The following is a 13947-nucleotide window of genomic DNA, read 5'->3' as shown; positions in this document are numbered from 1 at the left end:
ATAAACTCACATATGCACCAAGTTTTTTTGTGTTTCCTTGTGTGCCTAATTAAAAGTACTTTTTAATACTTTAGTACTTGGTTCTACTGAAATCTCTTGTTGTAGACTTTCTCAAGAAATGCCTTGGCTCCTTTTTCCTTTGCATTGCCTGATCGTCTTATGTGTGTTTACAAAAGACTGCATTAGTAACACATGTAGAGTTTAGCTAAAGATGCTCACACAAATAAAGTTGTGAAAACACTAGTTTGCCTGTTCAGCTGTTCCAGATAAGCAAGGTCTTTCCCCAATGTGAAAGGGGCTGTAGCTATGTTTAACATGTGCACAATAAATGGGACTTGTGCTGAAAAGGTATGTTCAGCACAAGCTTTAATAACCCATATAGAAAAGAAAGAGTATTAGTGATGCACAAGTTGGGAATTTCCCAACTTATATGTTGTCAACCTAGGCCTAACATTCCCTGATATTCAGAAACTGCCCCACCGTCTGTGATGACTTCAGAGGGACGGTTTCCAAGTTCAGAGCACTGCTAAAAGCTACTGTTAGGTGTACTGAACCACAACCAACCTAAACCCTGTGTAGATGCCTGGGCATTAACCTGAACTTACTGGACCCACAGTTATTGGGCCGCCCACCCATTGAAAAGATAATTAGCTGCCAATTCTAACACAAGCTGGCTGCACATGGATCTCATAGACACCTTATATTTCAACCTGATAACAGTTATATAGTAGTGCAGCATTTGGGATTTCCAAATCCATCTTTTCCACTTGAAACTATCGGTGACTGTTTTTCTCTTATTTGTGTTTTATTGTTTGTATTTGTGGTACTGTTCTTTTTTTTTTTTTTTTTTTTTGCCCAGGTGACGTTTATTAAAGTATACAGAATAAAAAAAACGGTGGATTTGTTCAATCTTGATATAAAGCACACAGTATTGACATTTGGGTTTATTGATTTAAAACATGAGTCTATATTATATATTATATTATACTAGGAACAAGCTCCGTCCTTGGGCCTGTTCTTTTTACTTTTAAATATTGAATTATTACAGCTCTCTGCTTAAATTAGGCATTTCTAGCATCCTTGTACTCCAACTTTAGTGTGGCCCCCTTAAAGGAGAACTAAACCCTAAAATTGAATAGGGCTAAAAATGTAATGTTTTATATACTGAACTTATTGCACCAGCCTAAAGTTTGAGCTTCTCAATAGTAGCAATGATCCAGGAATTCAAACTTGTCACAGGGGGTCACCATCTTGAAAAATATCTACGACACTCCCACTCACATGCTCGGGCTCTGAGCAGCTTTTGAGGAGCTAAGCTTAGGGGTCATCGCAAATTATCAAGCAGAAAATGAAGTTGGCCTGTAATATAAGCTGATGCTACAGGGCTGATTATTAAATTCTGATGCTAGTTGTGCACTGGTTTCTGTGCTGCCGTGTGCTAATTATCAATATTAATTTCTAATCAGCCTTATACTGTGACATTTATATTCTATGTGTACTATATATTTTTAGTCGGTCCCTAAGCTCAGTAACTGACAGCATCATGGAGCATGTGCAATGAATCAGCAGAAAAGAAGATGAGGAGCTACTGGGGCTTATTTGGAGATACAGATTTTCCCTGCTAAAGGGATTTGGTTGCCTGGGGCTGGTACAGAAGCCCAAAGCATAATGTACAACATTTCTAGCCTACGTCTAACCTACCTAACTTTCCTTGTCCTTTAAGCTTACAACAAGATTCCAGAAAAATTAAAAGACTTTGCTCTAGATCTGGAGTCCCCTTATTGGCTTCTATTGTATCGAGCCCTTCCAATAACCTGTCCAATTAATATATAGCTAAAATTTGGCCAGTAATCTACTGCATCAGTGCGTTGATGTGGCCCTGTCCAAACAGTCCTCTGTAGGCCTCTATTATGATCTGTCGTTCAGGTCCAAACGTTGGATTAACCCAATGTGGCCCAGGACCTGGCTTGCCAAATAGGATAGATCATTCTATGTATGCCCAGTTTAAGATTGTGTTAGAGGGAAGCTCATAAATTGCTGTAGCCCTGCTTTAAGCACAAAATGAGCAGATTAATCCATCCGTGATCAAACTGGGAGCCGTCAGTCTGTGTCTGGGAGCATTTCTCCTAATATATAGCTGTTCAGGCTTGTGCAAATTGCTTTGCCACCTCTATGTGAACAAGTTGTAGGCCCAACACAGGCAATAATTTGGCCCAACATGTCCATGTCCTATATTGAGGCAAGCTCATCTTTTTGTTTTTAAGTATTTAAAGGATTCTAAATATTGATATTATAAAGACTATGGGGCACATTTACTTAGAATTTCGCTAAATACCTCGACTGATATTCGAAGTCGAAGGATTTAACTTCGACAGTCGAATATCGAGGTATAATTAACCCTCGATATTCGACCCTAAGTAAATGTGCCCCTATATATTACCATTGCTATACGCTCTTTTAAAATGGCTTAATCAAGATAGTTTCACGTTAATTGCTCAAAATCACCCTTGATCCCACTGTCCCTATGGTACATTTACATTTTTGTTTTGCTTTCTTTGTGTTTTGTTCCATGGGGGATAAGTAGGTCTGTCAGTGGGGAGAAACCCCTTAAGGGTAAGGGCACACGCTAAGATTCGGGGAGATTTTGTTGCCCGGCGTCAAATCGCCTCTTCTTCTGGCAACTAATCTCTCTGAGAAAACTCTTTCCACCAGCTAGAATCTAAATTGCCGGCGGGATGTAACGCGGAGCGTTTAGTTTTCTGAATGTAGCCCAAAGTTTCCTCGTGAGGCAACTTCGTGTGACTTCGGAAAACAAAGCACTCCGAGTGGAAGATTAGTCGCTCGAAGAAGAGGCGATTTGTCGCCGTGTGACTAAATCTTTCCGAATCTTAGTGTGTGCCCTTACCCCTAAAATTACCAGAGCTACTAATTCTCACAGTTGAAAATGGATTAAAATCTCCCTGTGTGCCATAGCCTTTGAGGTGAGCAGAAACACAACTCTTTCCCCAGCCAGTCAATTCTTAGGGCTTCAATTTAGAGATGGCATTTTGCTTCTCTTAACCAGCTTAATACTAAGCATTGAATTGCAAAACTACAAGCACAGTTATGGGATCCATTATCCGGAAACCCATTATCCAGAAAGCTCCGAATTACGGAAAGGTTGTTTCACATATACTTCATTTTATCCATATAATCCAAATTTAAAAAGAATATTTTCTTTATCTCTGTAATAAGAAAATAGTAACTTGTACTTGATCCAAACTAAGATATAATCAAACCTTATTGGAAGCAAACCCAGCCTATTGGGTTTATTTAATGTTTGCATGATTTTCAAGTAAACTTTTAGGTATGAAGATCCAAATTACGGAAATATCCGTTATCTGAAAAAACCCAAGCCCCGAGCATTCTGGATAACAGGTCCCATACCTATAATAAGACCATTGAATGAAACAGTGATTACAAAGTGTGTGTATACAGTTTGGTGACTTGGATTAATAGAACTGATGTGGCTTCAGTAACTGTTTAAGGACCTTTTTTTTCCAAGCTCTGTGCTATTCATGTTAGTATAACTGCTCTGATTAGTATACAATGTGAAAAGATCAGGGTTTCTAGGCATGAGTGCCAGATGTATAACTGGAGCTGAAGCTGGAACAGTGTATTATTGCAGTTTCTCTATGATCAGATTTATTCCCGTCATTTCTTCTTTCTGTCTCTGCCCTGCAGCTATTCTGATTCTTCTAATGACCTCATCTTACTGGGGGTGTTGGCCTCACTAATGCCACTGATGACTTTAGTAATCTGTTACACCCTTGTGTTGACCTTCTTAAACTGGGCTATTTTGACCAAGAAGTACTGGTAATCTTTGGAGGAAATGGCATAAAAGTCTAATTGTATTTCTTTATGATGCTTGTTCTTAAGACAGTTCCCAAAATATGGGGCTTGAGGCGGTTTGATGCAATTGTCTGTGTGATCTCCTAGATCAGGGCAGTCCAACTGGAGACCCATGGGACGGATGTGGCCCTTTCAAGAATTTTTGTAGTTCCCATCCTGCTCAGAGGCTCCATATACTTCACTAAATTACATCATTTTAATTTAATCTGGCACTCCAGCAGTCTGTATAAAATTAAATTGGCCCTCAACATGTAATAAATTGGATAATAAAGAAGCCCAGCAGGAGGGTCAATGAGAGTGAGATCTGGAAAGCTTAAATATATGATGATAACCGACATTTTTAAACACCTTTATAATGGAATTGGAGAACTAAATAACAATCTATACTTTCAACATGTCTTCCAGGTTGTAATAGCCAACACAACTTAAAAACCATATAATCTATATACGAGTATCTGTGCTCATGGTTGCATTTTTCAGTGATAATCACTTGACCCACAATTGCCATTGCAGGGTCCGTACAACTATCATTGTGATTTTTGCTCCATCTACTGTTATCCTAAGCATGAATCCATTGACCTGCACTTTAGGTCAGTTACTTCCTACTGACTTGTCATTTCTAATTATGTGAGCAATTCAAGTGAAATTTGCATACAGTTCATACAGGCATTTGCATTTTTATATTTTAGAATACAGCTACAGTTATGTCATGCATTAAGGCTTATCTTTTCATGGCTCTACTCCAATGAGGAAAAGTACGCATCAGTCTTTCAGGGCTGGGCAAAAGGCAGACTTGTGCAAGATTATCAATGCTGAGGATAGCCACCTAATCAGTTGTGTATATCATTGCCTTGCATACCCATTGCGGACTGTATTTCTCAAGTCTGTAAAGAATGATTCATTTGCTGCAAGCAATATATGGCACCACTCACTCGTTTATAATTGTTTGCTTTGTGTGAGGATGAAACAACACCCTCTTACAAACTGCAGATGCCTGTGACATGCTTGGGTTGTGTTCATCTTTCATTGTGCAGAGATGTACCAGATAATAAACAGTATATTGTTTTTTTATTTCTTGTTAACTTTTTTCTTTCAATGTAGTCAAGCCATATCAATGATACACCGCAGGGCCAAGTGTAGCTCGCCACAATCAATTATAGAAGTATATTATAAGTATGGAACATCATAAATACTTCACTCACAGGAAAACACAAAATTGATTTTTTTTTTTTTTTTTTTTTAGTGAAGTTTTCTCCAACTTCTATGCAGTTTTGCAAGTTAATTGTATATAGCTGTTTGTGGGCATGGATGCAATTTAAATATTCTATTTGCAAGAAAATAAAACTTTTGAGCAATATAGCTCATGTTACACCAGTAACCTTTTCTACCTTCAAAAGCACAGCAGCAATATGTGTATAACTGTCTCCAGTCACTTCCCAATGTGGATAGTTGGAATCCCCAAAAATATGCCATACCTCCATAACTGTCCACAAAAAGTAGTAATTGGAGACAATAAAAGCCACAGCCATCAACTTCTGAGAGTTTCTGTGTTTGACTAGAGCTGAGCCTAGTGTGACCATAAAAATAGTTCTTTGATAATTTTAGGGGGTTTTTTTTAGCCTGCTTGTTTCCTGGAAATGTAGTTTCTTTTTTAACTGATTTATTAGCAGCAGCCCAGTTCTGTTCTGTGTCAAAGCTATGTGTAGTAGAACCCTGTATTTAGTACAGGTATGGGACCTGTTATCCAGAATGCTTTGGTCCTGGGATGTTCCGGATAAAAGGGTTTTCTGTGATTTGGATCTCCATATCTTAAGTCTTCTAAAAAATAATTTAAGCATTAATGAAACCCAATAGGATTGGTCTGCCTCCAATAAGGATTCATTATTATTTTTAGGATCAAGTACAAAGTACAGTTTTATTATTTAAAAAAAAAAAAATCATAATCTGGATAATGGATCCCACACCTGTACTTTTTAAAACCGTAGTAGTAATGTAACAGCTGGATCAATTGCACTCTTGTTCCCAGGTTTCCCAAAAAATTGTTTTATTTCTGGGTAACTTAATTTGCATTTCTTTGCGTTATCAAATCACGAAAATGAACTACATAAAGCTTTCATACATACTGTGTTACCATTTATTAGCTGACTTTATGGTTAGAGTGCAACATAACGGTGTGTTATGTTAAACATATATGAAGATTTTTAATTGTTTTATTTTTATTTTGATGATGAGTGTAAAACAAGTTTTTAAAAGAATAATTCCAAGCTGAACTTGTTAATCACATATTCAGAAGATCATTTGATTTTTTTTAAATATCTGTCTTCTTTCTAGTAAGTGGGATTGGACAAGGACGAATCTTGCAGAGATTTCCAGAGAAAGATTGGGAAGACAATCCTTACCCACAAGGTATCGAACTGGTGAGTATTAAAGAATCTTATGTAAAATGATTGTCTGTTCTTATTTTATATTTGGGTTGGGGTTTAAGTAGAGTTGTGTAAGTAACTATCCATAACATGGTTATACCTTTGCCTCTTACCTAAGTACCATAAGTATCTTATGTTGCCGTGATAATATTACATCTAACTGTGCTTCGATTGTATTTCTTTATTACCAAAATAAAATTTAAATGTTCATTTCACTAAAATTGAAGGTCATTTATAAATCTTGGGCAATATTGCACTTGGTCAGTAACCCACGGCAACCAGTCAGATGCTTTTATTGTTGTACCTGCACTAAAAGCTGATCGCTGATTGATTGCTATGGGTTATCACAAACAAAATTTGAGCAATAGTCAGGGGGCACATATAAGGCATAATATTTTGAACATACTGTAGTAGTCCAGATGTTTCTTGTCATTCTGTATTTTTGTGTGTGCTGTGATAGGGGTTCATGTTTTCTCATTTCTGTTAAAACTGCATAAAGCAAGTGGTGCACAATATATCTATCTGGCACTGTCTGTGTAGACTTTGTAGTTTTACAGTGAAATCTTTCCAGGTTAACACTGGTTTTGTAAACAAAAAAGGTAGCCAGAACCATGAAATTAATGGGTGGCATACCCCCTTGCTAGATCAGCAGTGCAAATTCCATGGCCAAATGTCCCCCTCCCCTAGATCTGCAGGGCAATGTTTCCTTTCTTAATGGAGTACTTCTGGGGTGCTGCACATATTAAATGCCCCCTCTGTTCCATGCATCCACTTTCTTTCTTATTTGAACTTTATCTAATTGTTAAACTTTTCTTCTGAAGTTCTGTCAGCCCAGTGGATGGCAATTAAGTACAGAGAAGAAACCACCTACATTTTTTATTGCTGTTCTAACTGACATCAACTCAGAGCGTCACTACTGTAGCTGCTTCACCTTCTGGGAAGAATTGGACAATGTACAGGTAACCTTGTTTTTGTTTTTCGGAAAGTGTTCTTTTTGGTTCCCTTTCTGTATTTTATCCCCCCTTGCATGGAATTAGTTTCTTCCACACTCCGATTCCTCTTTCTTTGAGGGTGCTAAGCAGTACTTTAAAACATATTTGTCTTTTTATATAAAACGTTGTGGGTATTTTAATAAAAGGCTCAGTGTTTGCACTAGGTTTAGTATTAGTATTAAGATAAAAGGACAGGTCAGAGAAGTATGCTATTGTATTTATTTATTTATTTTGTGCCACAAGGGTACACATTGTTTTACCAATCATAAAGTCGTAGAGGTGATCACTTAATACAAATCAATAGAATTAAATTGAGACTGCATTTGTACCATATTATTAATCCGTTGAGCAGGTAATGAAGAGTGTAGAATTTTGTACTTGGACTTCCTTCTCGCTGTTTTGTTCTTGATTAGCAGCATTTCCAATACTGGCTATTACTGTCTACCTGCCCTGTGCAGTTTTATTGTGCTTACTTTTAGAAAGAGAGTTGTTAGCCAAACCACAGAACTTTCTCATGAGCCCCGAGAAGTGTTGTTGGCAAGGAGTTTAGAGTTAAATTATTTTATAAAAATATAGGGAGTGCAGTGGTATAGAAGAGTTCGTACAAGTTTGGGACCTGTTATCCAGAATGGTCAGGACATGGGGTTTTCCGGATAAACGGTCTTTCTGTAATTTAGATCCCCACACCTTAAATTTACTAGAAAATTATGTAAATATTAAATAAACCCAATAGGCTGGTTTTGCCACCAATAAGGACTAATTATCTCTTAGTTTGGATCAAGTACAAGGTACTGTTTTATTATTACAGAGATAATGGAAATAATTCTTTAAAATTTGGATTATTTGGATATAATGGAATCTATGGGAAATGGCCTTCCCATAATTCATTGCATTCTGGATAACAGGTTTCCAGATAACAGATCCCATACCTGTACATGAAGTTTGGAGTGAAAGGAAATGCTGCCATCTGATTTGAGTGGGGAAAGACAAATGGTACTCAAACCCTTTGTTTTTGAGGACCATGATCTTGGTGGGAGAGAATGCTTACAGCTGATATTGGTACCTGTATATGGAAATGATTTTCTTGTCATTTTAAGGCCTATAGAGCACATGGTATTTTCCGATCTGCCCCTTTTATCAAGTGACAGAAATTACTGCATACACTGGGTGGATTTCAGCCAGGAAATGCAAACATGAGTGTTTTTAAGCCAAAGTTAGCCCTTCAAGTTCTGTATAGTGACCCTGAATTAGTGTATTAGTCATTACTCAGCAGTACATGTCCATCACCTGCTATACTTTGATATTCTGCAGTCTCTTCATGATCAAAGAGATGGGGAGTTGGAAGAAGATGCCCCCATACCTTCATCAGCTCAGCTCTATGCTCCAAAAACGCTTGTGCTTGTGTCACGTCTGGATCATCCTGAAGTGTTCAGGGTAAGTATTGGGGCTCAGTTGCTGGTGCTGTACTTATACCCAATAGTGAGAATATAGGCTATGCAACCGAGTAGCATTATTCCCCTCTGTTTTTAGCTAAATCTATAGTTTTTCCATAGTAGGAAATCTTTGAATGAGACTTGTTTAACTGAAAGGTGAAATATCTGCCTATATAAAGTCCTCTACAAGGAATTTCACAGATGTGTTACAACCGTTATTTCTGTTTGTATAAAACTGTGATACAGCTGTTTGAACAGATTCATGCACATGTATATGTGCACCAACTGAAGATTCTCATTCATCCATGTTATATCTGTAGAAATTCAACAATAGATGTCTCATCCCCCTCCTCTCTATTCAAACTCTATTCAAAATAACACCTCAAAGCTCAAATCATGCTAATACAATCAACACCTAACTTCATGAGATCCTTGCTGATTGTGATAAACGGATTATGCTGATTGGAGCAACATTCAAGGGTATTAATTCCAGAAAGATCGTCTTCAAGAAAAAAAGTCCAGTTGATTTGACTTATCTAAAGATACATCAACTGATGTGTTTTAAAACATGTATATATTTCATGCAAACTGTTATCTTAGTTTCATGAATATTTATATAGCCATGCTTTTCTTCTAGGATTCCCTGGGCTTGATTTATACTATTCACACAGATGGTTTGAGTGTGTCACTGGAGAATGTGGTTGGAAACCTACTAACTTGCACTATTCCTGTCACTGGAGGATCCCAGGTCAGTACAGAGTCCTGAATGATATGGTGCTTCTGCAGGCTGCTTCTCTGTAACTGTTGTTCATAAGTTCATACACGTGCTGTCATTTGTTATACTGTTCACCTTGTTTTGTTCAGTCTGACTCTATGTTGATGTCTTTTTCTCTCAGTCTGACCTGGACCAAGATACTGTGGTATGCATCCAATTTTTAAACACCAAACCCCCACACTGCATGCATGTATCCTCCTACTACCACCCTTTTTTATAGAGAGAGTGCCTATCTTTCAAAACAATGGTAATAACTCCCTTGACAGAAAAACACAAATGGTCTGTTTACAGCTGTGCACTAGAGGCAGGAACAGCGCAACCAGGAAATACTCGGCAGTAGAGGATGCTCCAAACCGTCTTTTTAAATGGGAGGGGTTTCCTTGTTGCTCTCTTCGTCAACAAGGAATGTAGAAACTGCCAGTAGTGTTTTTACCTGGGATGTGTGCCTATAAACCATAACCTGCCTCTGAAATTAAGTAGGTATTAAATAGATATGGTGAAGATTGCCATTTTACCTCTTAGGGCAGAGACACACGCTGCTACTTCGGGAGATTAGTCGCCCAGTGACGAATCACTTCTTTGGGCAACTAATCTCCCCGAACTGCTTCCAGCCAGCTAGAATGTAAATTGCCAGCGGGATGACACTCGGAACGCTTTGTTTTCCGCCGTTGCCAGAAACTTTGGGCGTCTTCGGAAAGCCAAAGCAATCCAAGTGCCATCCTGCCAGCGATTTACATTCTAGCCGGTGGGACGGCAGTTCGGGGAGATTAATCGTCTGAAGAAGAAACGATTTGTCACTGGGTGACTAATCTCCCGAAATAGCAGCGTGTATCTCTGCCCTTAACCATATGTTTTCAGCTGATACAGACAGTGAGACAAAATTCATGTTGGTATTAATGGCCACCTGGGATGCGAATGTTTCTACTTGCAAGATACAAATATCGCCGACCCTGTAAATTTTTCTAAATTGATACATTTAGTTGATACTTTTCTTATCTTTGGCCCTGCTGTGCAGAATCCTGAAGTTTTATTACAGGCTGCTGTTGGAAATGATACAATAGTTGCTAATCTCCAGAGATGCTAAAAAATGTATCAACTAAATGTTGCAAAATTGTAACAGTTTAGAATCTGCACCTGAATTACTGAGCTGTCAGACTCAAATACCAGAAACAGGAACATTAAACTTTAAACTTAGATTTTTAAAAACCAGAAAAATAATAATGGAAAGTAATTGAAAAAAGTCCTTATTTCTGAAAACAATTCACCATGTGAAAGTGTTTGAATGGTGAACAACCCCTTTAAGATATTTTATCAACAAATGTATGTATGTCGGTTGGACAAGGGACATGGTCACAGTATAATTGGGCACATATTTCCAATAAAGCACAGAATGTACTTCCTCACGCTGCATTCTTTTAGTTCCTTTATCTTGGTACCAGCACCTGCACTGCACTTTGACATTTTGCTCTTTTCTGGCCCATTTACCTTATGTTTACTTTGCTTTTATCCTGTTGTTTTTTTTCCCTTAATGTAAACCCTGTATCGCAACCCTTCATTTTCCGGTCCTGAATTAATACTTTTTTATATATCTGATATTTTCTACTACAATCTTTTCCCTTTCACTTGGACTTACACCTCTGTCTGTATCCCTTGGGTGCCTTTGATACTGGGTTCCTGTAGAGGACCATCTCTCTTGGAGCAGGAGACCGTCAAGTTATACAGACACCAATATGTGACTCCCTTCCAATCAGCAATTGCAGTGTGGCCCTGCTTTTTCGACAGCTTGGTAAGGAATTAAAAATTCTCTTTCTCCTTTGCATTACTTCTTAGCATCTTGCTCTTATCCATCTCATCTGCAGTCTACTCTGCTTATTCAGTTTTTTTTTATTTTAAACTATGTAATTTATTATAAAAGCTGAATAGATTTAGCATAATTCCCTTTGAATTCAACATCTCAGTATTATTTTAAAGTCAGTATTGTAATTTTAACTCTCTCTTATTCTTGATTGCATCTCCAGGTATTACTAACGTGCTTTGCCTGTTTTGCGCGGCTCTTACTGAGCACAAAATACTCTTCCTATCCAAGAGTTACCAACGTCTCACCGAAGCTTGCAGAGCCCTTCTAGCCATAATGTTTCCACTCAGATATAGGTGAGTCAGTCAGTATAGAGCAATTTCATGCAATTAAATCTGCGTTTTTAACATAATAGATACACTTTGTTCATTAATTTGTTGACTTTGGTAGTGTTCGGCTAAGATAAATGTTCTTTTTCTCTTGCAGTTTCACATATGTGCCCATCCTCCCTGCACAGCTACTGGAGGTTCTCAGTACTCCCACACCCTTTATCATTGGTGTTAATGCCTTATTCAGGGCAGAGACTCAGGAGCTGGTAAGGAAAATGTTGATTATATTTTGTGTTGTATAAACTGAACTGCTGCCTCCTAGCGTTAGTTGTAGGTAATTTTAGACCGTCTGGATGAACATGCAAGAAGATCTTCTTTGTGCATTGATATACTGTATTATATAATGCACTGAATATTGCTAATCCCAAATTCTCTCTCAAGGAACTTTCTGAACATTAAATGTGCCACACCCTTTCCTGTTTATTAATATTTCTCTAGGTCTGCTTGGGGGACACAGGGACAGTGGGGTATAGCTGGAACCACTAGGAGGCAGGACACAATAAAAAAATAGAAACTTGACCCCTCCTCCTCCTGCTATACCCCTCCTCTGTAGGCAGAGACACCCAGTTTCGTTGTGTCCTCAGGAGGTTAGGACCGTCTCCTGCATTCAGGAGTATTTTACTATTTATTTTGCTCTTTTATTTTTATTTCATTACAATTCCTTCACATTATACGGAGCTGGACAGCTACACTGAGTAGTCTGATCCATTACTTGAGGATGTCACCGGGGTCTCTTGTGCTGTGCACTGACCATCCAGCATTGATTCCCTCCCTCTGACATACAGAGAGAGGATGCGCTGGCCGGGACACAGGGCTGAGGTATAGCCAGTTTCATCCTGTTGCTCAATCCTCCTTATATGCCCCAAGGATCCCTACACTACAGTCTGGGAACTCCTGCCGTGGCTCATTTAAGGTAAGCATATATCCTTAATAGCAGCCTATTCACTCTCTGAGCCCCCCTCCCCCCTGCACAATCCATCTGCCTTGCACAGCAGTATAGGAGACTTTGTTGCAACCTGCAGGTCACTAGTTCAGACCCAGGCAGTATGTTAATAAGCCTCCAGCAAACACACAGGCACTTGATAAAGGGCTTCTGGCCCGAAACATGTTGTGTGCAATAAAGAGCACCTAGCAACAAGTTCTGCCTTTTCACTTGCTTTCTCTCAGTACTCTAACTAATTGGTTAATTTCCTACACCTGGAGCGGGTGTGTCTTACTGAGATTGAGAGCACAGCTGCCAAATCATCTCTACAAATTGTCCAGGATGGGAATGGCACTTATGTTTCCTACTGTCCTCACTGTCAGCAGCACAAGAGAGTTATTGTGGGCTTAGCACCAGTTGCGCACCACTATTTTACAAGAGACTTCACCAAGGCTGTCTTTCACTCTACCTGGGGAGGCAACAGCTGGGGCAGATTTTGCACTTACTGTACGTGCACCCAAAAATTGCACGCCAGTGCCTTATGCACCATTTTTCTAAGGTCTGCGTCTGCACCATATGTCACTGCTAGGGGAGGGGCCATTCTTCGCACTCTCCATTGTGCGCCCAGGCAGCTACTTCCCATTGATTCCGGAGGAGGTTCCATTACTAGCAGACTCACCACGCTGGGCAGAACTCTTTCCCAGCTTCCCTGCAGCGCAGCCCCCCCCCCCTGTTTTTTCTAAGAACACAACAGGGCAGTACTTCTGACACAGTGGGGTTTTTAGCTAATGCCACAGGGCAGGCTTTGTAATTACTGCCTTATCAGCCTTTACTCCCCTCCAAGGCTTTACTCCCAGCAGTACCCTGGGGAGGCATTTTCAGTTATATATATATCCTACATTATATATATTGTTAACTTAATTCCTCTCTTACAGGAACAGCTTGTGTACACCATGTCTGAAGGTACAGGTGATAACCTTTTTTCCAGGCCAGCAACTACTTCATCGGTTAAGTATTTAGCTTGTGCCAAATGCCGCATCTGGTCACAAGGACCCTCTGTGTTCCACGTGCAAGCCACCTGATGCAGTTTCGGAAACATCAGAACTCCGTCCTCAGGTAAGCCAAGCCTCCCATGGGGACCCATCAGGCCAGCCCCGGGACTCCACCCCCCTGGACCCCCAGCCTCCCCCAGAATGGGCATCTAAGCTTGCCGCCGGCATTCCTAAATTGGTGGAGTCCCGTGGCTAGATAAGCCTCGGCCTAAGCCTCCAAAATGTAGAGCCCCCTCTCCTTCCGAGGATGAGTGTGTGCCGGAGTCCATCACTAC

At 39.4% G+C, this 13947-nt stretch overlaps 1 protein-coding gene across 10 annotated transcripts in view; it reads left to right on the top strand.

Moving 5' to 3' along the window:
• The window catches only part of sbf1.L (SET binding factor 1 L homeolog), an 81821-nt gene that overhangs the window by 27131 nt on the left and 40743 nt on the right, over nucleotides 1-13947 (top strand). For 6 of the 10 annotated variants that reach the window (XM_041586623.1, XM_041586620.1, XM_018252821.2 and 3 more), the window contains exons 2-9: nucleotides 6223-6308; nucleotides 7136-7273; nucleotides 8618-8740; nucleotides 9377-9487; nucleotides 9636-9659; nucleotides 11195-11300; nucleotides 11533-11665; nucleotides 11796-11904. In XM_041586623.1, coding sequence (XP_041442557.1) covers nucleotides 6223-6308; nucleotides 7136-7273; nucleotides 8618-8740; nucleotides 9377-9487; nucleotides 9636-9659; nucleotides 11195-11300; nucleotides 11533-11665; nucleotides 11796-11904 — 830 coding nt within the window. The remainder of the gene's footprint in view (nucleotides 1-6222; nucleotides 6309-7135; nucleotides 7274-8617; nucleotides 8741-9376; nucleotides 9488-9635; nucleotides 9660-11194; nucleotides 11301-11532; nucleotides 11666-11795; nucleotides 11905-13947) is intronic. The other 4 variants (XM_041586626.1, XM_041586621.1, XM_041586625.1 and 1 more) reach the window with 1 other exon arrangement.

Source organism: Xenopus laevis, chromosome 3L, assembly GCF_017654675.1.
Source record: "Xenopus laevis strain J_2021 chromosome 3L, Xenopus_laevis_v10.1, whole genome shotgun sequence".
NCBI classification, from domain to species: domain Eukaryota; kingdom Metazoa; phylum Chordata; class Amphibia; order Anura; family Pipidae; genus Xenopus; species Xenopus laevis.
This window is presented reverse-complemented; position numbering and strand designations above follow the sequence as displayed.